Source organism: Octodon degus, unplaced genomic scaffold, assembly GCF_000260255.1.
Source record: "Octodon degus isolate 3935 unplaced genomic scaffold, OctDeg1.0 scaffold00133, whole genome shotgun sequence".
Lineage (NCBI taxonomy): Eukaryota > Metazoa > Chordata > Mammalia > Rodentia > Octodontidae > Octodon > Octodon degus.
In genome coordinates, this window is record NW_004524709.1 from 6,850,668 (window position 1) to 6,877,493 (window position 26,826).

The window sequence follows — 26,826 nt, forward strand, 5'->3', positions numbered from 1 at the left end:
CATGGTTTGTGAAGAGAAGTCGGCCGTAATTCTGATGGGTTTTCCTTTGTATGTGATCTGCTTCTTTTCTCTAGCGGCTTTCAGTATATTATTCTTGTGCTGAATTTCTGGGATCTTGACTATTATATGTCTCAGTGTGTTTTTCATTGGATTGAGGTTACTTGGCTTTCTGTATGCTTCAGTTACCTGAATGTTAGATCATTTCCTCATATTTGGGAAGTTTTCTGCTATTACTTCTGCCCATACTTTTTAAATGTCATTTGTATTGACTCCTTCTTTCTCATTGATCCCTATTAGTCTCACATTGTTCACCTTTGCATCATCTTGCAGGTGATGGATTATTCTTTCCTGCATACTAGTTCTTTTTAAGAGATTGTTTCTTACCTTTTCACTAGCTGCACCAGCATTTTTAAGATCTGAAACTCTGTCTTCACTTTCATTTAAACGGTTTTGCAAGCTTGTGATTGAGATTTTAATTTCCTCTATATCTCTTTGACTGCTTCATGCAATCTATTTCTTTTCTGTGTTGCTCATTCAAGGAATCCGTCATTTTTCTAATCTCTATTTTTTTTTTTATCATTGTCTTCTTTAGAAGCAGTTATAAATTCTTTTACTGCAGTGTTTTTTTCAGATTGGGTTTCCTCCCTATGTTTCTGTAGTTGCTTCTTTACTTCAAATGCTACAAGTCCTGAGAATTCTTTTTTTATTTCAGAAAAGAATTGCGCTCTGAGTTCCTCTATTACTTTGTGCTGTTTCTTATTTACTATTGACGCTATTAATTCATGCATTTCAGCTGAGCTAGTGTCCTCTGCCCTTGTTCTCGGTGGGCATTGGGTTTCCTCCATACATTTCTGTATTTGATTCTTTACTGCAGATGTTATTAATTCAGGGATTTCTTTTTTATTTCCAATCTGAGTTCCTCTATACCTTTCTGCAGCTGTTTCTTTATTTCAGAAGCCGTTGCTTCATTGCTTTCAGCTGTGTGATTACCAATTTGTTCCGTGTTAGTGTCCTCTGCACTTGTTACGGGTGGGCTTGGGTTCTGAGGCAGCATTTTGTTTCTTCTCGTCATTTTGTGTAGTGCAGTCTTCTGACCTTTGTTTTAGATTTTCGTTGTAGTTATAACCTTAGCACGTACTGAAGTTCCAGTGTAGATCTACAAAGTTTTGATTTATCCAGCTGTGCCTGGCTTGGGTCTGGCTGCTGTACTCAGCTCCTTCCTGCTGCTGCCCTTGGGGGTGAGCCTGTTGTGCCCCTCTGGCAAGATTTTTTGCTCCTGGACTAGCTGGGTGGTTCTATCCTCTACACTCTCTGCAGGGATTGCAGCTGCAGGATTTCACCCCAGGCCCGTATGCCCGACCTGAGCTGAGCCTGGTGGGGACAAGGTGGAGTCGGGGGGAGAGGCAGCTCTCCCACACACTCCCTGGGCCTGGGCTAGGACTCAGTCTGGGGGTTCCCAGAAGGTGGCAGAAATTCCTACTCAGCGGGTGGGATAGGGGAGGTGTTGCTGAGTGGCGGGGAGCGTCCCAAGAGGGTGGAAGAGGGTGTCACCAGCGCTGTGCCTGGGCTGGGACTAGTAGTAGGTCCCGCTGGTGCAGGGTAGTGGGGGGCATATGTTGAGGTTCAACATTTATTTATTTTTCTTTTATCTTTTTTCCATAATTTTATTTTATTTTAGTTTTTTATATGTATTGAGAAATAAATATGAATGAGACAGTTTCACAGCTGATTAATAGGACAGTTTTAATAATCAATACACAGTACATTGTTATCTTCTTAGTGGTTATCCATAGTACAAGAAGCAGTCAGGATATTCTTTCCAAACACTGTTAGTATTCCTGCTTCTTCTCATTGAATTAAGTGAAAGTAGCTGTAAATTTATCCTATTTTGTATATATAAATACAAAATGATCTTTCCTTTATATCCTTTTTTATTTTTTTTGTCCTGTCAGAGTGCAGGCCATGTTTACCAGGGGCAGCCTCTCCAATGTGGGCCCCTGGGAGATCAGAACCTATGTACATTACTCACTTAGCAGTTTTTGCTTGTCTGTGTGATGCACAGATATTGTGAGAAGTATCTGAATCAATTTTTTAACAGAATCAAGAAAAATCAAAGGCATTTTTTTACCTGTAGCATAGCAAACCAAGCTGTCAGAGAGACTCTACAACAGTATAAACACAAATGCTTTACAGAAAAAGATAACATCTGTTGGAACGACTGCCCTATCTGAGTGAACAAGCAGGGAGCTAAGCTGTTTTTCTCTGCAGGAAATGATGAACAAAGTTAAGGAAAACTAGACAAACTGCATAAAGATGAAAATGAAGATCTGGATTGTATGTTGAACTAGTGGGTCCCTCCGCATCACCGTGAAATCATGCCATTTGGTGACATGTGGGTCTTGAAACAAACAAAGCTCTATGATGAAAAACTGAAATTGAATGGAATTGTACGTGTGCAATAGGAAACAGGCACAAATTCAATTACAAAGCCTCGCAGCTGGGTGTGGTTCGCGTACCTGCAGTCCCATGTACCTTAGGAGGCCAAGTGATGGAATCACTTGAGGCCAGCCTGGGCAGCATAGCAAAACTCGTATCGGGAATAAAGAAACTTTTACAGATTTGTTGTGAGAAAGCATTTGCAGATCACAAAGCAGTGGGGAAATCCACTGACAGGTCTGCCTCGGTCATTGCTCATGAAGATCTGACACCACAGCCAATCTGCGATAGTGATGCAACATTACTCTCTTAGCAGTTTTGGCCTAGATGGACGTTGAACACAGCTGAAACGATAACCTCTCTGATGCTTAAGGGCCAAAGACTGAATACCTATGCTGTGATTTACTGAGGAATAACAAAAGGTGGCATCTTCACTGTTTTAAAGAAACAGATTCCTTACCAGTCTATCATGGCACTAACAGGCGGGGTTCATCAGTGACATCATTACCAGTGGGCTTCCTAAGCATTTTGTACCAAGAGCTTGTGCACACCACCGAGAAACTGGACAGGACGATAACTACAAAGTTATTCTTTGACTACTGTTATGCTCTTCAGCCGAAATTCTCATTTTATAAAGGTTTCTGCTATATGCTTCCCTGAAAAGGTGACATTGTGAGTCACCCATGCAACCCAATATCCATAGTTGAAGAGTCAGTACAAAATTACTTTATTAAAAAACATGCTGGCAACAATGAGTGGATGCATGTGTGTGGAGGGTTTTCAGCAGGAGCTTAGCGTAGAGGATGCTTTCTGTTGTGCCAGTGCTTGGGACACAGTGACTAAAGACTTACTTGTGTATGTCTGGCCTGTGGCTGTGTGCAGTGGTGGTGAAGAACAATGGTTCATTTTGAAAGATTTTGGATGTCGAGTGCAAAAATATGCTTGAGAGTCTATTGGCAAGCTGTGAGAAGCGAAAGATTTTAGGGTTGGTAGGGGGACTCTAGTCGTTCTTTCATTGGCTGATAGTGAAATAGCCCAAATGGTTCTGAATCAAGGTGATCAGATAATAGTTATGACAACCATGGCATGTACCTTGTAGAGAGAAAGCCATTAGGTGAGATGAAAATTTGTGGAGGTGCTTATTAAACTGGGTCAACATGCATTCCTAGCAAAAAGAAATGAAATCAGGTCATAAAATCAGAAAGAGCAAACCCCTTGTTGGGGAGCAGATGATTCTGGAGGAAACATTTAAACCACTATCCAGAAAAATGTTTCCATTTCTGAAGGACTGCTTCCTGGTCCTTCAGCTGTTGCTTCTGTTTCTTCCCTCTTAAAATCCTGTGTGCTTTGACCTTTGGAGCAGAGCACCTCCTTGTAGGTGGAGCCCAGAGGCTGCCACTGTTGCTGCTGCCTTATAGTGGTGCAGGTGTCCCAGATGCTGTGACCCTGCCTTCCTTGCCCTGACACATTTCTTTTTCACTGCATTAATGGTATGTCATGTTTTATTGTCTTCGGTACTAATATGTGAATAAGCACAAGAAAGTGGTTACCTACTGCTAGCACTTAAATTCAGAGTCAGGAATAATGGTGGTGCCCCACACAGATTGTCTGCATGGCTGACTGAGATGGTGACATTGTGCTTTCTGATGTGTCAGTGTATACAAACGTCTGTTTCATAAAATAATTACTTAATGTGTAAGATTACCTTCAAACTGTTTGTATAGACTTGTGACCCATCCTTAAAACATCTCTTTATACATGTGCAAATACTGCAAATGTGAGGAATCCAGAGTGCTTCTGGCCCAAGTATTTAGGATAGTGGATACTCAGCCTTTAATGTATGCCAAAGCATAGGATTTTAAATGCTGCCTTAATCTCATGAAAGCATTGGAGGGCTGCAAATACCACTCCAGTCACCTCCCTTCTTGACTATAACTCAAACTCCTCTAATCAAAATTAAGACAAAATGTTCTTAAAATTTAGACTGAAGTTCCCTCAGAAACAACAAAAATGAAACAGGACATAGGAAATACTGGAAATTATGATGTGATTTTTAAAACTCAACAATTTCTGGATAACATTACTTTGGATAAATCATTTTGTAAGGTAAAGGTTCTGTAGAAACACCATGTCTGCTCACCAAACTCAGGAAGAAAGAGCAAATTACTGCTATCTGGACCTAAAATTCCTGGTGAATGTCCACAGTGCTGAGGGTTCACCTAGTGTGTGATCCTAGCACTCATTCTACCTTATGTGTTACTAAAATTGCCCTTCCTGGACCAGCAAGCAGCACAGTGCCTGCTTGGTAAGCATGAGCTCTCAGTTTGATTTCAGGTATCAAAAAGAACTCCACAAATAACAAAAATTGCCTTTTTTGCCTTCAGTATCCAATGAAGAATAAGTGGTGGACAGAAATTCAAATGTATGGCAACACTTCACAGCAGTTACTTGCCACATATTTGATATGGTCTCTAGAGATTGCCCACTACTTCATAGATTTGAAAACTCTTAAGTCTTTTCATTTTGATTTTCCTAGATGCATCCTTATTCAGTAAAAAAGGCTAAATTGACTTTCTACTTCTGTCACTGTGAACCAATTACTTCGAGATGTAACCAATTTCTTTACCTACAAATGGGTCTAGTAATTCCTGTGCCTCTTAATAACTGTGCCTGCTAATACCGTTGCCACCTGCGTCCATCGAATGTTGTAAATTATGGTCACAAGACACAGCCTGTACCTTGTGGAGTCTCAGAGGCTAGGCTGGGCATGTAATATACCACAGCCAGCCTTCCAGATTTTCACTGTAGTGTTAAGTTAGCATCAGACCCAGAAATATTCAAAGTCTAGACACTCCTATCTTTTAGATATTTGTAGTGTATTGACAATTTAGTTTCCTTTCAACTTAGGTAATGTGGGTAAGGAGGCACATAGGATATAATTTTTAATTTAAGTAAAATTAAAGTCACTATCATGTCCTTCTACATTAGCACTTTCATTATAAGCATTGTATAGATACATTCTTACTGTTTAGAGTGCTTGCAAACTCCTTGTCTCTCTCCTACTCCTGCCTCAGATGACGGCTACTCTTATGCTTATAGCTGCCCACACAGGAAGCTTAAAATTGTTTCTGTTTCTCATTTCCTTGTGCCTCTCCCAGCCCCTATCTAGTCTGCCAGGATATGTCTAAATCCAGCCTCTCTCCCCTAGAGCTACCCAAGGCCATCACTCACCAGTCACTTCCCAAACTATTATTTCTGACAGTCCTGTCGTTCTACAGAACTGGAAGCTGGTAAGGGTCCAGCCTTTTCCTGTGCATTTGCACACATGTGTACGTAAGGTGCACATAGTTTGCAATTCCCATGAGTGGCACTATGTATGGTTTTGGCTGTTTTTATTTAAAGGTATAGGTACTGTTGATACCCTAAAGTATGCTCGTAAAATCTTGCCTGTTAAGAAAAAGCTGCAGCAGAAAGGATATGTGCCTTGTTATCAGCTGTCAACAGCCTACCAAGACTTATCCAGAGAAAAGTGACAGGAGAGATAGCAATCGGGGTGGTCTTGGGCAGCAGCCTGAGGCATGTCCCATGCTGCTTTGGTGGGAGACAAGGTTCATTCCATGCTATGGGCAAAGAAAGTGTGTGCAAGAGATCTGTTTCTAACCAGACTCAGGTCCCCAGAGCAGGACCTAAGTTTTAAATGGCTGCATGACCGAGATTGACCAGAACACAGATAATGAGGGCAGAGTGTGCCTTCTACTATTTCACCTGCTTTGTGCACATGAAGATTCACAGCCTGTGTGTGAAGGCAGGAGTGAAGGTGTTCTGTACAGCTTACAGTGGCCCCTCCCAGGAGCTTCCCTCTGGCACCCAAGGTGATAGGTTCCATCATGCCAGTTTTCTGTTTGCATCGTCCCTCAGGTTGAGGAACAGATTGAAGAACAGAGAAGGATACCAAGGAATGATCTAAGCATTCTCACTTGGATCGGGCATTACTGCATAGTGTTCTGGAAGCTAAAGATAGCCTTGAGTCGAGGCTGCCTATCCTACAGCTCTCCTTTAGCCCTGATCACACTCTTCGGCCTTATAAGAAGAGCTGCTTTCTCTTTGGTTATTATGGAGGGATACATATTTAAATTCCTTAAAGCTGGTATATGAAAAGATAACTTTTATAATTAGGCATGCAATTAGACTCACTGATTGCTGGAGGTGAATTTAGGTGATAATAACTCTGTTGCAGTGGTAGATATCTTTAGGATATCCTCCCAAAGATAGTGCTAGTCTGTATTCTAAATTCTTTTTCTCATGTTCTTATTCTTGTTTTAAAATGCATTTGATGAAAGCTGGGTTCACATTTGCATTTTTATCAACATAGTTCTCTGGGTTGTTTGTGTGACATAAGAATAGAAGAAAATTTCCCTGTGTACTGATACTTCACATGGATTAATGTGTTCCATGGCAAAGTTGTTATAAATTCTTGTTTTCGCACAATGACGCAGGGCCTGTAACTTCACATTATGTGTTGTCTTCATGTGTTGCCATCTCTCAAACATACAGAAGATTTTATTTTTTAAGTTCGCTACAGTAAAGCACATATTACATTATCAATCCCCTTATACTAAGACTTGGTTTGAATATTTCATGTGTAATAACAGAAAACAGAATATGAAGTTAAAAAAGTGATACATAAAAGTACTTAAAATGGGGTCTGGAAAAGTTTCTTTATATATTTTGGAACAAAAACAAAATGGGTGTGTTCTGAGGAAGTCTCATGTGAAAGACATACTTCTCACATTTTGTTTAATATGTATATTTTTAAAGAAAAGTGTTGGGCCTCTGTTTCAGTTTTTCAAAATTTTCATCAATACCTGTTTGCAGTACATAATGATGACATCGAGGGAAGTTGGTGCATGTGCATAGCAAGTCTTCATCTTTGTTCTTTGTCCACTACATCTCAAGTGTTTGGTGGTGACTTTGCTTCAGAGAAAGGGCTGCAGAGGACTAATTTCCTCTGGTTCAAGGGAGTTTCAGAATTGACATTTCCTCTCAGTTGTCATCTAAGCGATACAGATTGTGTCCTCTGTGTAATCATCTTCTTGGGATGCTCATGCTGCCCTGGTAATGAAGAAGAAATTGGACTTCCAATAAACAGTGCAGTGCAGCTGATTGCCTGCTTGGCTTTTAGTCCACTTAATTAAAAAACACTACTCAATTGTTATCTGTGGTAATCAGTGAGGATAAAATTGCAGATGTATTTGTTCACCATTTGTAGACCTTTGGGAACATTCACTTTGTAATTCTTTTCTGTAAAAATGTAAATTAGAAACCAGAGGTAATTATGAGAAAGGTGCTCAGGTGGCCTTCATGTCTGGATAGTCCTGGGATCAACATTCCCACCTTGAGTGGGGCTGGGTCCTTCTAGAGCTTCTGGGCTTGTGGAGCTGGTGGCCAAGACCACTGATGATTCAGGATATTGACATCATTTCTCCTAAAAATGACACAGAATGTCTCACACACAGAGTGTATATTGGAGAGTTTTGGAGATTGTAGAGTCAGTGAAACCTCCAGTACCACTTTATGAATGAACAGGTGCAGAGTTGCTTCCAAGGACACAAAGCTGGACTTTAGTGAGGTGGGTTGGGAGAGGGAGCTGGCACAGGCAGGGGTGATGTGCCCTCCCTTTGTCTGCTGCCACTGCTAGTGGCAGGTCATTGCCAGAATTTAAGCAATCTGTGTTCTCTTCAGAAAACCAAAGGTAGTTTTCAAAACGAATCAGTAATATTCATTGTAGGATATTTAAGTTTCTTGAACATGTGTTGGAGAAGTAGAAGGAACAAGGGTGGGCAATATGACTGTTTTCGTGTATGACCATCCTCAGGCATCTTTCTTTAGGTGTGTCTCTTTATGTGGATGCCTACCTTCATGCCAATCAGCCAGGTGATGGCACAACATCAGTTCTTAGTGGCGTCTGCTCTCGTTTTCCATGTAGTCTGTTTCCAGTATGTCCTTACATTGCATGTGCAGAAATTTGCTCTTCCAAATTTTATGTTTAGTGGTGTCTGGAGATGAGATCCTTTGGAGGTAATGAAGATCAGATGATGTCATCAGAGTGGGACCTCCAGGGTAGCCAATAATGGCTATATAAAAAGAGGAAGAGAGACATAAGCATGTACACTTCCTCCCCATGTCATTATGATGCAGCATGAGGCCCTCATCAGATGTCATCATCTTGTTCCTGAACCCAGTAGCATCCAAAACTGAGCTGAGCAAAATCTCTATTTTTTATAAATAACTGTGTCAGTAGGATTCAGTTATAGCCATGAAAAACAAATTAAGACACTCAGGTATTTAAAATGAGTTCTTTAATACTATCAGCATCCCATGCTATCTTGTTTCCCTTTTCTCAAAAATGAAAACCAGATGATTATTTACTTACATTTTTTGCTTCAGTTTTCTAGATTACTTGTTGTCTGGGTCTGTTTCATCTTCAGAATACAGATAACAGAATTTATTTTACTTTTAAAAAAAAGCTACACTGAAATGCTACTCAGATAGCATTTCAGCACTTTAATGTATTAGCAGTTGAAAGTAATGATTATGTAAAATAATTATAGAGAGTAATGAAGATATATCTTGTCTCTATTTGCCACTTTTTGGAGGAGTTCACCTTAAGAAATTATAATGCTGAGAAGAAACCAAGAGAAAAATACCCAAAGGAGGCATTATACTGTCTAATGTTCATCTGGTATTAAAAGTAAATTATTTCTATCTAAGGCATAACTAATAAACCAGCATTTAAAAATAAGTTAACCCATGAAGTTAGGCTTTCTAAAATATGCTTTGCCTTCTTAGAAAAGTCAGATTCAGAGATCTCTAGTTTTGCTTTTTAAATATAGAAAGAGAACCTTTAAGATATTGTTTGTAATTTTATCTAAAAATAAAATAAAAATTTAAAACTTCTTCCACCACAAAATAATTTTGAGCTGAGAATCATCAGAATGAAAACTGACTTAATTAAGCAGCATTCAAAGGGTGAAATGACTGTATTTTCATGTTTGAGTCATCCTGACCACTTTTACTTAGGAATGCATTCTTTTTTGGTTTCATTGCATTGTACTAAGAAGCTTGTTTTGGCAGAAGACAAGAGGTACAGAGAGCTTAAGTTGTTACTTCTGCTTCCGACCCATCTTGCTATTAACACAGCAAAAGTCAACAAGATAGATGCAAAACAAAATTTGCCAACATTTAGTGTATATTTTGACACAAATATTAAATATCTATCTATTTGTCAAGGAAGCTATCTGAAGACTGTGACTGAACTAGGTAGGTAAAAAGTTTATGATGTTAGAGGGGATCTTTGACTTAGAGATGGTAGAAACAAAACTAATCCAAGTACTGAGGGGAAAATGGGTAGTTCAGCTGAAGGGAGCCAGCACTGAAGAAGAAAGGGCATCCAGCTGCTTATAGAATAAAGAAAACAGTGAGCTCTTACTGAATTGCTAAAATAAGCCAACAGTTCGATTAAGTTCCCACGTCAGTGATAGCATTGCAAAAGATGACCCTGGGACCACAAGTAGTCATGGTAAGCTTGTCCCAGGAACTGCAGTTACTCTTATAAGTGACACCATTGTCCCTTGCAAACTTTTTGTCCTTGTAGTTTGGTCCATGCTTTAGGATAGGGCTGAAGGACTTTAGGTGCTTGACTATTATTGCAACTGTTGAAGAAGCGAAAGATGAGGCAGAAAAGAAGATGGGGAGAAAAAAAGATGGGGAGAAAAAGAAAGACATAACATAATAACTCTAATAGGAAATAGGCTGACTTAACCCTGTATTAGTCTTATACTAAATATTTTTAAATGACTTACATGAAGAGCAGCAAAGAGTGTACCAAAGGGTTATGTCAACAAAGGGGCAGGTAGAGGGACTATAAAGAGAGACATCAATCTTTTACCCCATTATAGTCACTATCAAATAGCTTAGGCTAAGTGAAAAGTTCATATTTTTAGTAAAAATACCCTTCAGGTTTCTCAATAGTAACCCAGTCAGGTGTTATCATAACTGATTCTTAAGACGTGTTACATACACAAAAGCCCGTGAGAACTTAATAATGTATGGCAGAGCTGGTGATCTCCAGAATTAGTGAGTTTTAAGTCAACTAGGGGTAAGTGATGCTAGAGGGTTTATTTAGGTTTTTTGTCAGTAAAAATCTTTTTTATTTAATGTGAGCATTCAACTCCTGTTGTTGTATCAGAACCTCATGACTTGCCTGTTGAAAGGAGCCCAAGGAGAGAGAAACAACATGCTAGGCTACAGAGGCTAATAGTTTCAACCAAAGAGTCCATTCTGTTGTCCCATCCCTTTTTGCAGTAGGGTGGTCCCTCACCTATCTAGATTACATTGGGGAAACTTTTACTTTCTATGCCTGTACTTGTTAAACTGTTCTTGGGAAAAAATAGGCATTGCTTTAGGCATTCCTCTTTGCTGAAAAAATTACCCAGCACTCAAGTTAGAGGAAAGCTTTATTTTAACTCACAGTTTGGAGAAGTGTCAGTCCGTAGTCATCTGGCTCCTTCCAAGGCAGGGTGGCACATGGCAGAGGGGCTCACAGAAAAGGAACAGTTCAGTGAGTGGCAGGCAAACATACGACACATAACTGTGTTGTTTTCACAGGGAAAGATACCGGGCAAAACAGCATATAGTAATTATTTACCGCAATATAGTAAATTATAAATTAATCTAATTTTCTTCCTGCCTGAACAATAGATGTCGGTTGTGCTGCGGAGTTCCAGGGATGGAGCTGCACTTTGCTCCTGCCCTGAGCCCTGGTCTGTCAGTGTACTTGATGTCTGTCGACCTGGGCTCCTCTCCCCGCTCTTGGAACACCAAGTCTGTAACATGGCCAGTGCTTAACCTTCTTGAACTCAGATTTTCATTTGTACAGTGAGGATCAGAGTAGTGCCCACAGCAGCAGCCTCTGTGAGCACTGTGGGCTCCCATAAGGAGTTCAAATGCCTCATACATAGTAAGAATTGAGCAAGTGTTAGCTACTATTAATGTTAGCACTGCTACAATAATATTTTGTGTGTGTTGTTATGAGCTATTATACAAAAATCTTACAGTAAATATTATGACAAGGAAAAAGAGGAGGAAAGTATATTTATCCACATTTGCTTTCCAAATACATCATTGTTGCTTAACTGAAATTTACTAAATTGAAATTACCTATGTAAGATGAAAGTGTTGAAAGACCTTTGTTTTTCCCTTACAAAAGGATTCAGTGAATGACAAATAACATTAAAGCTTTACAGATGTAGTTGTAGTCACTCTGTTAAGCTTTGGGAATGGAAATTGTCCTAACGGCTTCTTATTTATTTGACTCCATTTATTTTGTATTAATGCATGTGGAGCCCAGCCAGGCTTTGCCTCCTGTCAGGAGTAGCAAACTATAGATGTGTTCACTAAAATTTATAGCAGCTATTTCTTCAGGTGCTACACAGTAAGATTAGCTAACGGTTTATCGAATGTTTTACAGAGGTTGGAAATGCCATGATAAGTTAAGATCGAATGCCCAGCGTATTTTTAAGTGGTATACACTGTTGAAGCTGTTTCTCCCAGAGCACATTCGTCCTGATGCCACGAGGCTGAGGCTGAGCACGCTCCTTTCTCTGTATTTCCTTTTCCCCTTCACTTCGTTGCAGTATTGTATACATAGCTGTGTAGTTTCCTTCCTCCTGCGTCTGTTTGAAGAGTAGAAGCCTGCCCTCTTACATTCCTGGAAACTGCTGACCTGATTCTTCTCGTAACTTGTTCTTTATAAGGCACTTGGAGCCACAGAGCCATGAGCACACCATTTATCTCATCATGGAACTCTGGAAATTGACAAATGGTCCAGTCTTTGTTAGCCATTACTTAATTTACTATTATTGATTATTAAAGTAAATGATATTGAAGCTCTACAAATTCTGCTTATCACATTTGTTTCTTCACTTCTCCACCTAGTTTATCTACTTGGAATTTTTATTTCCTAGGAAAATGGTGAGGGCGAATGATAATCTAATTTGATTAATAATTGAGGAAGCACAGATAGAAACATCAAGGAGAACTGGTGTTTTACTTATCAAATTTGGAACCTTTTTCGTGCTTATTGTTATTGCTGGCCAGAATGTACAGAACTGACCAGTAATTTTGAGAGGTAGTTTAAGCCCACGATTAGAAGCACAGATTCTTACTCCTGCTTGAGTTTGGTGTCTGGCACTGCCCATAGCTATATGCCTTGGGTTGTACACAACCTCTCCTCACCTCTGCACAAGGTTTCTGTAGAGAGCATATTGTTAACATAAGTGAACATTTAAGCAATGCATATATATACACATATATATATATATATTACTCTTAGAGCTGCATGTATGTCTAAAAAATTAGAAAAATGATAATATATTCACATGCTGTTAGTGGGAATGTAAACTGGCATTTTTTGGCTTTATTATAATTTTAACTACATATGTTTTTGGATTCTTCTGTTGGCTTTCTGTATGTCTATCTTACAGAAATTTCCCCACTATATAAAAATAGAATGAAATATGTAAGTAGATATTAAAGTATCTGGACATTTCCATATGAAAGTATTGATGGGTTACCAGTAGGCAGGCCTGAAAGACAGGAAAAAGAAAAACTGTCTTTCTGACCTTGATTTTGCCATGTTCGTGTTGAGAGTGTGCTGGTGTGTTATTCATGCCGTTTGCTGCTAAACTTCCATTGGAAATTGCAGTAAATAGGAAATGCAGGTTATCCTAAGGTTGGAAGCAGGGCAGTCATCCAGGAAGGAGATAAATAATGGTGAGATATGGGTGTGTGCTCATCAACTGGGTCCGAATCCCACTGTAGCCACCACTGACCCGATCAACTAAATTAACATTTCTGAGGTACAAGTTTCTAATATAAGGACGAAATAAGAAACGAAAACACTGACAGCCAAACTCTGACTCGCCATGATCATCCCAGGTAGGGGAAGATTCAGAGCACAGGGTGTGGTGATGGGAGACTGCAAACCATAGCCAAGTTATTCTTTTACAACCCAATATCAGAGTCTGTCTTAGTTGCAAGATCTAAAAAATGTATTGCAAAAAGGTAAGAGCAATTCTGGTACGCAGAGCATACCACTCGAGTATTACTTTGTCATTCAGAAGAAAGAGGCCATTGGCCACGCCACGTGTCCCAGAGGATGCTGTCGTCTGTGGAGACACACAGGAGAGATAGAGGGGTGAGGCTGCCCTCTGTGTCTAGGAATCTATGTGTTCCTCTGTCTGCTTTTTTGCATGTGTTTTGTGAATATGAAGGAAAAGAGCCTTGAGATGTGAGTTTTCTCTGAATGATAAGGAAATCCATTAGTATAAATTATGTGGTAGGTTAAATTGATATGATGTTAGTGTCATTTACGTTTTATGTGTATATATTCAGTCTCATCATTATCATTTTTGAGCACAATAGAAAAGTTCCTATAATAAACAGTTTATATGTTTAAGATATTATAAGTCCTGCTTTTCAACTATTATGAATTTATAAAGGAGGATCTTGCAACTAAGACAGACTCTGATATTGGGTTGTAAAAGAATAACTTGGCTAAGGTTTGCAGTCTCTCATCACCACACCCTGTGCTCTGAATCTTCCCCTACCTGGGATGATCATGGCTAGTCAGAATTTGGCTGTCAGTGTTTTCGTTTCTTAGGGTGCTCATAACAAAAAAGCACAAACTGGTTGGCTTTAGGTAATCGAAAGTTCTCTTATTAGAAGGATGAAGGCTGTGGAGATAGCTCGGTGGTGTAAGTGCCTACCTGGCAAGTATGAGGTCCTGAGTTCAATCCTAGTACCAAGTGCTATGCTGACCCCAGGTCCCTGGGTGTGCTATGCTGGCTCTGAAACCAGGCATAGTGGTGCATGCCTGGGTTTTGTTTTGTTTTGTTTTGTTTTTTTAACAGAAAGTTGAATCTAACATCAAGGTGTGGGCAGGATTGATGTGCAGACTTTGAGAGAGATCTGCCCAGGCCTCCTTCCAACTGGTGAACGCCTGCTAGGGACCATGTGTCTCAGTTACTCTTCTCTCATTACTGGGACAAAATACCCAACACCCAGAATTAAGAAAGGAAAGGTTTATTTAGTGCAGTTAGTGGAGGCTTCAGTCCATACTCAGCTGGCTTCAAGGCAGAGTGGCACATGGAAGAGAGCAACCCTTTGTGGCAGAGAAGGCAAAGAGCAAAGGAAGGGGCAGCAGCTGAGGCAGCTAGCTAACCTCTCTCCCCTCCTTACATTGAAAGCAGATTACCCACCTCAGGGCCAGGGTGTAGCACTCACACAGGCAATCCCAGCGTTGGATCAAGAATCACAAGGGCTGGGGAGATGGCTTAGTAGAATAAGCGTCCCTGAGTTCAATCCCCAGTTCCGTCAGAAAACTCAATCACAGACTCCAGAAGCCACCCCACGACTGCACGAGGCTTGGGGGGACAACTAGACATAAACTGTAACACTGTGGCAGTCCTGCTGCTGCCCTTATCAGTTCACAGTCTCCCCACCCATCTCTCTTCTGAGGATGCCAGGAGCTGGATTTGGAGTTCACACTGAGCCACTGTGACTCCACTTTAACTTGGCTACGTCTGTAGAGATCCTATTGCCAAATAGGTTCACATCATGGGTAGCCAGAAGTTACCTTTTTTGTGTGAATATAATTTTATTTTTAATTGACTCATAATAATTGCTCATTGTAGGATGCTGTGTGACATTTCAATACATGTATATGGTGTGAAACGATCAGATCAGAATAATTGGTATTTTTGTCACAGAAGACATTTATCATATCCTTTGTATTCTGAGGATGAAAACAACTTAGCTCATGAGAGTCGTGGAGGCTTGTCATTTCTGACTTCATGTTGAGTCTTTGTGGGGGCCTGGAGGAGGAGGAAGAAGTGGCAGCAGGGCCTCTGACAACTTCTCTGCTTTTCATTTCAGAGTTTAATTTGTTTGGTCTCTGGAAAATAAAAGGCTGGGAGAGTAATAAACAGTCTAGAGTGTAAGTTCATTGGGTGCAGGTAGTTTGGGTAGGTTTTATATTTAGGCAGATATTGATATCTGGTTATGAATCAGTATACTTTACTATTCTTCCCCAAGAATATCTCCTGACTCTTTTGTGTGTGTTTTTTATACAGTAGCTTCCTGGTTCCAGTGAGATCTCCTTTCAAACGTTCTAACTTTTATGTTGTCCCATTTATGTCTTCAGGATCATTATAACCCTTATAATATATTATAACCCTTATAATATTTTAATATTAAATGGGAAGTTCAAATTTATGATTCAACTTTGAGTTCCTAAAATTACATTAAAGAATGTATATAGAAAATTGCTAAGCAAATGTGTTGTTTACCTAAATTGTGTCCTCTCACTTCACTGGACATTTTTATTTACTTAGTTACTGATATTTGTTGCTGGATACTCTTCCTGAGAGGCACACAGCAGTGAGTACCCAGACAGCTTCCTGCTCTCAGAAAGGTTAGACTGATGGAAGAGGCCTCACACGTCATCAGGTGGCATCTGCTTTGGAGATTCTCAGGAGATGACATGTGCCAGAATCAAGCCATCCCCGGATGGTAGTGAGAATAAACCGTGTGGATGTCAGAAAAATGCTTTGGTGGAGGCAGAAAGCAGTGCAAAAGCCCTAGGCTGAGACTGACACTGAGCATTGCAGGGAAGGTGGGCTGGGGCCAGAAGGTGGGGGGGAGCCAGACCCCAAAAGCCCATGGGCAGCATGGAGACACACGGTTAATGTGTCATCTTTCAAGACTGTCCTTTAACTAAATGTGATCTGCCTGACCCACAAACGGCTTTACAGCTGCATGCTTGTCATCTGGCTAATTTTCTGTCAGACTTAGCAGCCAGAGTGGCATACCTTAAATCTCATTTTAAATTCTTATATATAATTGAGCATAAGCCTAGACAGTGTGCATGTGAGCTGACATTGGACAGTCAGGATCTCCAGTTCCTATACACTAATCTGATTTGTGTTCTTTCCAAAGTCTGAAAAACCAGACATTGCAGGGAGTCAGGGTAGGGTTTGGTAAATCCAAGAGTCTGTGCTGTGTGTCCCTGAAGTAGGGGCAGGTGGTCAGCACTGGCTTCATGTTTCCGAGATATTCTCCAAAATACCTGGGAAATCAGAGGTGCACTTCATAAGCTCAGAGGTAGATCTCAGCAGAGCAAGCTGGCATTCCTGAACATGGCCTGATGTAGTAGCCAGCTCATCTCTAGTAGGTGGCTACAGCCCACAGGTGGCTGCCAGGCTATGTGTAATTGCTGATAAGCATGTCTATGGGTATCTGCTTACCTGCACATAAACCTGTGGTTTCAGGCCCACAGATGACAGCAACCAGCCGCCAGGCCGGGGTGTGCTATCCATGCATGGGCTAACCTATGGCGTCATCCGCGTGGACTCAGAGGAAAAGCTGTCAGTGCTCACAGTACAGGATGTGGGCCTCGTCATGCCAGGAGGTGAGTGTGGCACCCAGCCTTGGTCTTGTGTCTCATCAGTGAGAAATACTTCCTTGCTGCGCATCACCTTCTTCCTCTTCCAGCATTTACCATATCACTCCACCTTCTGGGGTGAGCTCTCAGGCTGAGCACCAAACTTATAATTTAGGAAGTCTTTGTTAAGCTTCAGACACCTAGGGCAGGCCTTTGCCTTAGGAAATTGAAAAATTCAAGAAGGTAGGAAAGGGAAGCCTTGATCCTCTTGTAGCTCTGCCCACACTGGGCTTGTGCAACTTCCTCTAATGCAAGGGCCAGTTTCCTATCCATTATCCTAATGCCTCAGCCAAAGCTGGACACCCAAGCTCAACTCTCCCTAAGGCACAGAAGGCAGTGAGCAGACAAGTACAAAAATTGAGGGATATAGGACCAGCGAGATAGCTCAGTGGACTAAGTTCCTGCTTAGGCCAACACAGACTGGGGTCTGAGCCTGGGCACAAAATGCCACGCCAGCCCTCACCCCCGGGTGCAGTGAGCTGATCACTGAGGCTAGGCATGGTGGTACATCCTGTAATCCCAGTGTTGGGGAGGCTGAAAATAGGATTACTATGAGTCCGAGCTGCTTAGTGAGACCCTGTATCAAATACATTTAAAATAAAAAAAAATTGAGGGATGTGAGTCTGTAATTTGTCAGGTGTATCTTTAGCAGTAAAGCCATAGAAATGATTTCTACAGATGCATAAGGGCAGCCATCTGATTGAAGGACTCCACCTGCCTGTGCAGCCCTGCAGTCTGGGTGCTTTGACCACTTCCTACCTTATGTGCTCTTCCCTGGGTCATGTTTCATAGGACTGCATATAGGCATTTAGGTTCCTCACTTAATCTTCCAGAATCAGGGCAAGGGCTCTCTCTTTATCAGGATTCGTACCCATAATCAAGCTCCTTCCTTAGTGCTGCATAGAGCAAGATGTCATATCCATGCCTAAGCAATGCTGTTTATCCTTGAGCCAGCTCATGCAACGAACTGGGTTGTAAGGGGACCTTTGCAGGGACCCAAGCACCGAGACAGCGCCATGGAGGTGGGCTTCCTTGCTTTCCCGCTCTGTGGTAGTATGTGCTGGTGCTGGGCTTTCTCCCCACACTCTCCTAATTCTAGCATTATCTTAAGGGTATTTCTGTTCTTTCTCTTTACCCTGGAAATGCTGCAGCGTCACAGCAACTTTGCTTATACTTTCATATTCTTCAAATTCTGTGTGTCCTAAGCCCACTGCATTAGCCAGGCTATCCTTATCAAAAAGAAAAGAAAAAATAAAATTAGTTGCCAGATAAACAGATCCCCATGGTAGAAGCATAAAAAGATTCAAGTTATGCAATGAAAAACTTCTTTTCTGTACACTAGAGACATCCAAGTCTCTTGTTGGAGGTACTCTAGAGCTGTAGAAATGAACAGACACATGCATATGTATTTGTGTATTTTCTTCCTAAGGTTTTTAGCTTTTGTTCCCATATAATGATAGAGTGCTCTATATGTCTTCACGTTTTGTATTTTAAAATTCATTTGTACGCACACGAAAGAACTTGGTTTTTCTCCAGGTAGTATGGTATTGCTTGAATGCATGCGAATTGATTTAAGCCCTCCTCTTCAGGGGAGCTCCACTCTCTTGAAGCTGCCTTCTGAGGTGAGGAAAGGACCTGAGTCCAGCTTCAGGGTGTGGGGAGTATCTAATAGAAAAGTTGTTTAGAAATGAGATTTGTGTTTCAAAGGAAACTTGCCCACGTGATTTATTTATTTATTTATTTATTTTCTGTATTTTAAGGAAGGGTTTACAGGGTGTTCAGGGTCTCACTACTAGATCAGACTCCTAGTGATCTGCCTGTTTACAGCCTCCCAAGAGCTGGGATTACAGGTACATGCCACCATGCCCAGTCTCAATTGCTGTCTCAGCGTGCCCCAGGGGCAGGGCCAGCATGACTGGCCTGGGGATTGAACCCCCAGCCCCTGCACCTGCTTGAGCCCACATGATTTTGACCACGTTATATTGTCTTTCATGTTTGTAGAGAAGTATACCAGTGCTGTTGGTAGACATCAGGACCGTTTTTTTCCAATTTCTTTCCCATTGTGTCATTCAGTGTTGTGATTTTTACCAATCTGCTGGTGAATATTTCAGTGTAGTTTTAATGTGATTTATTTTTTACTGTGAATTTAACTCCCATATGTGCATTAGTTCCATTTCTCACACCCTTCACTTCACCATGGAGTTCCCTGAAAGCTCTAGCTTCTTTTCCAGCAGGACGATCTTCACTGTGCATGCACATCACCTCTCCAAGGCACCAGCCTCTTGAGTACCTAATCACACTTGTGGTTTGCACTAGTGGTAGGCAGGATGCTGATGTGGAAGCATCAAAGTGTGTGTGGCTAGACTAGTATGAACTCAGCACCATTGCATTAAAGCCCTCGGGTGATGTTCTCCAAAGGACCCACCTTCACAGGGAATATGAAATCAAAGGCTACAACTTCCTAGGGCTCCAGAGGCTTAAATTCAACTTTAAATTTAGGAAACCTTTGAAAGACTTAAAAGGCAAGTATTTCATGTTTCCTAATTTGTGGAGTTCATGTTTCACTTTGGACATTGCTCCCATGTCGCTGATACTTGTGCAGCACACGCCCCTGACATTTGCTCTGCACATCATCCTTGTATCTGACTGGCAGAAGCGGTGTTCCCCTTAACTATATAGTTTACACATTAAAATTAAGGCAGTTGACATGATCGAGGCCACCACAATGAAATTTGACATTTTGCTACATGAGAAATCATCACTCTACCTAGGGGAGTTGAGTACCTGACCATTACACTTGGAGTTTGGTTCAAGATACAGTTTCTGTTCATTTGTCCTCCTTTATATTCCTGTGTTTTCATTCTTATCCCTCGCTCCCCCTCCTCATACTCTTTCCATGTGTTTTCTGGGTTTGCTTTTAGCCATCATGTGCTCAGTGAAGCCAGATGGGATACCTCAGTTGTGTAGAACAGATGAAATTGGAGAGCTGTGTGTGTGTGCAGTGGCAACAGGAACATCGTACTATGGCCTCTCTGGCATGACCAAGAACACGTTTGAGGTAGGTCAATGGGGCATCCTCTGCCACGAGCTCTCACTGTGGTCCATCTCCAGACAGCCTGTGCCAGATACACAGAAACAGATAAGCCTAAGATGTTATGGTTTTTATATTTTTTTACTGTTTTTTATGGTGGTTGCATTTTCTCCTGTTATTTATATTGTTTTTGGTAAGTTTTGTTTCTGGGCATTATTTTGGTTTTTATAACCACTGTCAAAAAATCAGCAATTTCTCAAAAATAAGCCTTTTTTTCTAATTTGTTAATTACTGTCACCTCTACTATTTAATGCAAGTGTTGGGTGACAGGTAGATGATAGAGGAACCAGGATGTGCATGCCTCACTTGAGAAACCAGCTTCACCCCTTCACAGTCTTGCAGCCTGCAGTGCGCTTGGCTTGGGGTGAATTTGTGAGAACTTACCTGAACAAATGTGATGTCAAGTGACCTTAATGGCACAAACTCATGCCTGTGGTAAGGATACACCTGTGTGTTTGTGTGGACATGTGAGTGTGATGCGTACACAGTAGGTGCTGTGTGTGGCGCAGATGTGCTGTGCATACGTGTAGTGTGCTGCGTGTGCTACCTGATGAGCAGATGCATTGAAGGCTAACACGAGAACTGGGTGCTTCAGCACTGCGAGGTGCTGTTCTCATCACTTTGTCCCTTTCCTAAGTAATGCCTGGCCTTAGGAGCAGCGTAATGCCTGGTAATGCATCAGGGAATCTTAGTTGTTTGAGGAATACGCTCCTAAATATCCAGAGCTTGGAATGTAACTGAACAGTTGTGTTTTAGTCACTGTCCAGAGGGCTGTGCTGAAAGTGAATTCAGTTTTCTCAGACACTCTCTGAAACTTGGGCTGGATATAGTCTAAATAACCTCCCCTCCTTTTTGTGTAATTTATATTCAGGGTTGAACAAAAAAATGTTTAGAGTTTGAATTCATTTGGTTTGGTTTCTTTATATTTTTCTTTTCAGCATGATTGCAATAAAGGAAAATACCATTTTAATGAGTTAGAGATGTGACTTTACCACTCACATATGTTGTTCCCACTGCACCTTCTCAATTTATCATTTTTAGGCTATAGTTTTATAAACAAGGGAACTTAGTGGTATCTGTAAGCAGTACAATGATTTCTGGCTGCCTTGTGTGCAGAGGCTCAGAGCCTGTGCTAGGAGCCAGCCCCAGCCCCCTGCACGTCCCCCAGAGGTGCCGGAGGAGGGATGGCACTCTGCTAAGCGTGGGATTTACATTCCCACGCGTGACACTGCCAGCATCTGGTACAGAGGCTTTCATACTAGTAGGGCCATTGGAAATGGAGCGCAGGGTAGTGACGTTCAGGAAAATAGTTAAAATGTAGACCACCTGACCACAAGCAGGTGCCTAATAAGGACCCCTGTCCTCCTCAGGTGTTTCCCATGACAAGCTCAGGTGCTCCGATCAGCGAATACCCATTCATAAGGACAGGCTTGCTGGGGTTTGTTGGCCCTGGGGGGCTTGTCTTTGTGGTGGGAAAGATGGACGGACTGATGGTGGTCAGTGGGCGCAGACACAATGCTGATGACATCGTGGCAACAGCCTTGGCCGTGGAGCCCATGAAATTTGTCTACAGGGGAAGGTTAGTAGTGAAACAGGTATTTTTCTGAAGACTGCACTTTTCATATCATTCTAAAGGGTTTAAAAGTTGTAGAAATTTCTTTATTTTTGATTCAGTTGTCTTTTCTCTGAGTTTGAAGTAATTGGACTCTGGTAACTCCTGAGATTTTAGTTCAAAATGTGTAAGATTTTATAGATGTTTTCTCAGCTCCATAAATATAATTCCATTAGCTTCTCCTCTGAGCTGAATAAAAATGACCATTTGAAAAATTTATTTCTCTCCAGACATGGTAGTCCATACCTGTAATTGAGGCAGGTGGACTGGCACAAGTTCAAGGCTAGCCTGAACTACATAGTGAGATCCTATCTCAGAAAAACAAAGCAAAAATAAAAACTTAATTAATAGCTGCACAGAATGAAGAGCCAAATACGCATCATAGTGCAGGTCCACGAGACCAGGAAGCAGTCGCATAGATGCGCCTTCCCTGCATGTCTCCCACGGTTTCCTTCTTCCTGTTCCTTCCACCCCTGGCTTGGCACACAGCAGAGCCCTAGTGAATGGTGAAGTTGTTCTTGTAGTTCCTGAAGGGTTATTTGGTTTGTTTTTGCTGATTGGAAAAATATCAAGAATGTCCTTAAAATCTTATTTCAGTTTTGCAAGCAAATGGAACCAGGAGAAAGTGGATACTTGACTATACCTGTGGATTGCCTTTAAAATAGAACGTATTTGAAAATTGGTGCACAAGATGTTAGTGTGGACACAATTCATGCTGGCCACACAAAGCAGACAGATTCAGCAGGGAACTAGGAGTTCTCACACAGAAAATTTCTGATGTGGCGAATATTCCTTCAGAGGTACAAACTCCAGAAGTGCATAATAAGGGTCCCTAAATGTCAGCAAGTCCTATGATCAGATGTTCTGTCTGTACTGACAAGCACCAAGGCAGCCTCCAAGAGAGATGTGGCTGATTGTACCTTCCAAGTGCTGCTTGTCTTCTCCCTTCCAAGCTGTCCTTACTGAGGCTTTGTGCAGGAGTTCACAGTTTGTTCACCTCTGTGAAGAATAGTAAGAGCCAAGATCTTCTGAGTTTATGTAAACATTGTTGGTTGTAAATTGCACAGTCAAATTAATCCTTCTTTTGGTTCCATTATGTATTCCATTATGTATAACTACTACATTTTCTCCATTCATCTGTTGATGAGCATATAGACCACTTCCAAGGTTTAGCTATTACAAATTGTGGTGCCGTAAATGTGGATATGCATGTATTGCCGTATTTGTGATGTCTTTGATGCTTTCAGGAAGACACCAGAATAGGAATAGCTGGGCCAAATGGAATTTCCATTTTTAGTTTTTTGAGGCATCTGATTCCCTTAGAATTATGCTAGCTTAAATTCTCATCAACAGTGCAAAAAGTTCCCTTTTCCTCATAGCCTCAGCAGTCTGTTGGGTTTTTAATCTTGGGTTGTAACCATTCCTGGAATAAGCTGGAATCCTAGTATGTTTTGCTTTGCAAAATTGCATACTGGGATGGGAGTTCTTGGGAAAACATTCTCTGCTGCAGGCTCACAGTGTGTCCCCCTCTGTCCCCACAGGATAGCTGTGTTCTCTGTGACCGTCCTTCATGATGAGAGGATAGTGATTGTGGCGGAGCAGAGGCCGGACTCCACGGAGGAAGACAGCTTCCAGTGGATGAGCAGGGTGCTCCAGGTCTCGCGCCCTGCCATGCAGCTTCCTTCTTGTCTGAGGCTCAGCTTCTCTCACTCAGCTAGGATCATGGCCTGACTGACGCACTGTGCTTTTGTCCATACAGTGCCTCTTTTCCTTTGCTCTACTTGATAGGAAATCCCACGAATTGTGCAGGAAATGATCTAAACAGTGCACTGGGTAGGAGTCAGGGACTAGCGAAGCTGGTTCCTGCCATTCATATTGGGGTCACAGGTTGGGTTTTTAGTAGGATCTTGAGAGTATACTTTCTTCAGATTCCCTTTTGTGTTGTTCATGGTTCTGTGTAAAATTACTCATTTTGATGACTATAGTGAGAAGACCCTGTCTTGCGTTAGCCATTTTACACCCAGAGCACTGGTTAAACTGGATGTGGTTCTGCATGTTATAGACAATATTTTGTGTGTATAAGTATTTGCTAAAGACATGATCTATTAAAAGTTACTCTTTATAATTCTTATCATAATGTGATTCCCTCTTCCTTAACATTCTAGGCCATTGACAGCATACATCAAGTTGGAGTTTATTGCTTGGCCTTGGTGCCAGCAAATACCCTGCCCAAAACCCCGCTTGGTGGGATCCACTTGTCGGAAACAAAGCAGCTTTTCCTGGAGGGCTCACTGCACCCCTGCAATGTCCTGATGTGCCCGCACACCTGTGTCACGAACTTGCCAAAGCCTCGGCAGAAGCAACCAGGTACATCTGACAGTCCTGCACAGTGTGAGCACATCTCACCTGGGCACCTGAGCCAGGTGCCTTCTGCACTTGCACGGAAAGGCTGTGTCCAGCGATCCTGGGCCTTCCCTGCTTTCACGCCTCTGCGTGGCCTTACACTCCTGGGGATCGGGCTGCCCCTCCTCCTTCGAGGTGTGTGTATGTGGCGTGTCCGTGCCCAGGAATGGCTAGAATCCACCAGCTATGCTGGGATAGCCAAGTCTACCCTGAACTGGTCTGTGGCAAGCATATGGATTGAAAGAGGTGCCCAGCCTTGTGGCTGGGACATGAATGCTTGGTCTAACTTGGATATTGCACAGTCACTAGCTGGGTGGCTGGGGCATCTTAGGGTCTCATCTCCTCTCTTGAGAGTAATACATTCTCACATCTTTTGGGTGACTAATTTAGGAATCCAAGTAGATAATACAGAAGAAAATAACTTTGAGACCTGAAGAATTCTATTTGTGATATCGTTATGTAAAAATTTGCCTAGCACTTTGCATTCTGGGAATACATTATCCATTATCTGAGTTGATACAGCACCTACATAACTCATGCTGTATCAAGTTACACACAGTTATCAGCAACAAAGAATTTATTGTAAGCATGCACTGGATTGTGAGGCAGGAACTCTTTGGCCACCATGATGGTAGAGGCTTCTGCCTGCCATGTACAAGTGAGGCTAAAGCTCGGGCTGGACCAGTAGCACATAGTGCACATAGTCCTAACTACTACTGGTTCTTTGTTCTAGAACCTTGAAAGTCAGTGCTGTTGTCTCCAGTTTACAGATACAAACCAGGAGCCACAGAGAAGCCTAGGAGTTTATCCAGGGTTATGCAACTAGAATGCAGAGACCAAGCACAGAGTCTGTGTTCCTAAGAACTGTTATGTGTTACCCCACCTGCTACTTTTGTTTCTTTCTGTTTTTCCTATAGTTTTAGCCTATCTGCTACTATCTAGTAAAGAATGGCAGTGTTGGGCAGAGCTTTAAAGCAACATAATCTAGAGGTTATTGACACTTATTTTAATTGGACTTATGGATGTATATAATGAACTTCATAATAAACATAGGTACAAATTCTTAAAACTTCACCTGCACTTAGGTAGCATGTGCAGAGCTCTGAGTTCCATTCCCAGCACCCCCAGGGGAAAATGAGAAAGCCTCTATAGGTGTGGCTGGGTCCTGAGGGTAATAGGTGCTACCTGTGCCTCTGCAGATGAGATTCCGTAGGAGAGAGGAGGGTTCTTAAGGTTCATGCTCAGGCCTGCTGGGGTGGCTTAGTGGCTCGGTGTTTACCTGGCACGCATGAAGTTCTTGGTTTAATCTCAGGCGCCACACACCCAAATCACATTTCACCATCAGAAAGCTGATGCTGCAGAAGGAAAGCTAGCAGCCAAGCCTATAGCAAGAAGAAACTCGAACCCATCTTTTTATTTTCAGTTAGTTATTGGTACTTTTGTTTCTTCTTAGGTATACAGAATGATCACATACATTATAGGGAATTTGTACGTATACATAGTATATCTTGATTCTTTTATCTCCTTCATTCCCCTACCCTCCCTTCAGCCCTCTTCCCCTTCCTATTTGCAAAATCTTTGTTTCCATTTTCTCTTTTCCCTTTTTTCCTTTTCTCCTTCCCCCTCCTTAGTTGTCCTTCCCATTTGAATATTTTTTTTCCTGTTTCACAATATCTGTTATACATTTGGTCCTTATTTGCACTTTCAGGTTCTCACACCAGAGAAATCATGTGGTATTTGTAAATACGTGTGTGATTTATTTCACTTAAGAGTATGGTCTCAAGGTGCATCCATTCACCAAGAAATGTCTGAAGCTTATCCTTATAAAGAAAATTGTCCTTCTCTTTGGCTGAGTAGTAAAAGTGCTCCATTGTATGAAAGAACCACATCTTCATTATCCATTCATCAACTGATGGTTGTTTGGGTGGTTCCCAAGATTGAACCCATCTTCTGACTCTTTTAAACCCACTGCTTTTATTGTACAGCTCAGATATGTTTTGTGTTTTCTATTTTCCAGATATACACAATTTATTTTTGGTGTTGCTCTTTTCTACATATTTTTTGTTTTTAAATTGTTTTCTTATATTTTAGATTTTATATTTTCTCTCTTTTTTCCTTGTATTTTCATGTTATCCTCTTGACCCCTGGCATATGTGGTTGCTGAAGTCAAATGTATAGGTAGAACTGACAGAAGTATCCACTTCTTTGGGTTGTAAGGGAACACTGCCTTCAGTCTGCAGGTCCCTGGGAAACACAATGCATTGTCCTTCTGTGAGCAGAACACAAGGATGAAAAATTACTCTTCTTTGATGTATTGATTTCTGCCACATCATGCTTTATGCTTATGGCAGGACTCAGAGTGTCCACAGTTTAAAGTCAGAAGTGATTGGATCCTCCTCCTTCACTACTGGGTCTACGTATTGCCAGAACCTCTTGACCAAGCGATCCCCACTTCTTATAGTTCCCTTTACAGAGCCCAGCAGTTCAGTAGTTCATGAAAACAGATTGCATGAGTTTTTCCTTTTAGTGAAATGGAAATTAAAACTGAAGCACTCATTTCCAGGAGAAAGGCTTTGGTTGGAAAGTAAAAGAAGATTGGGTGGGTAAGGGGGCTGGGGAGATAGCTCAGTGGCATAAATATCTGCCCAGCAAGTGCAGGGTCCTAAATTCACTCCCTGGTACCAGAGAGAGGAAGAGGGAGAGGGAGAGGGAGAGGGAGAG

General features: G+C 41.6%; 1 protein-coding gene across 5 annotated transcripts in view; it reads left to right on the forward strand.

The window, feature by feature from the left end:
* The window catches only part of Dip2c (disco interacting protein 2 homolog C), a 213,139-nt gene that overhangs the window by 113,432 nt on the left and 72,881 nt on the right, over positions 1 to 26,826 (forward strand). For all 5 annotated transcript variants that reach the window (XM_023701324.1, XM_023701327.1, XM_023701323.1 and 2 more), the window contains 5 exons: positions 16,827 to 16,966; positions 19,921 to 20,057; positions 21,461 to 21,669; positions 23,244 to 23,358; positions 23,868 to 24,069. In XM_023701324.1, the coding sequence (XP_023557092.1) occupies positions 16,827 to 16,966; positions 19,921 to 20,057; positions 21,461 to 21,669; positions 23,244 to 23,358; positions 23,868 to 24,069 (803 nt within the window). The remainder of the gene's footprint in view (positions 1 to 16,826; positions 16,967 to 19,920; positions 20,058 to 21,460; positions 21,670 to 23,243; positions 23,359 to 23,867; positions 24,070 to 26,826) is intronic.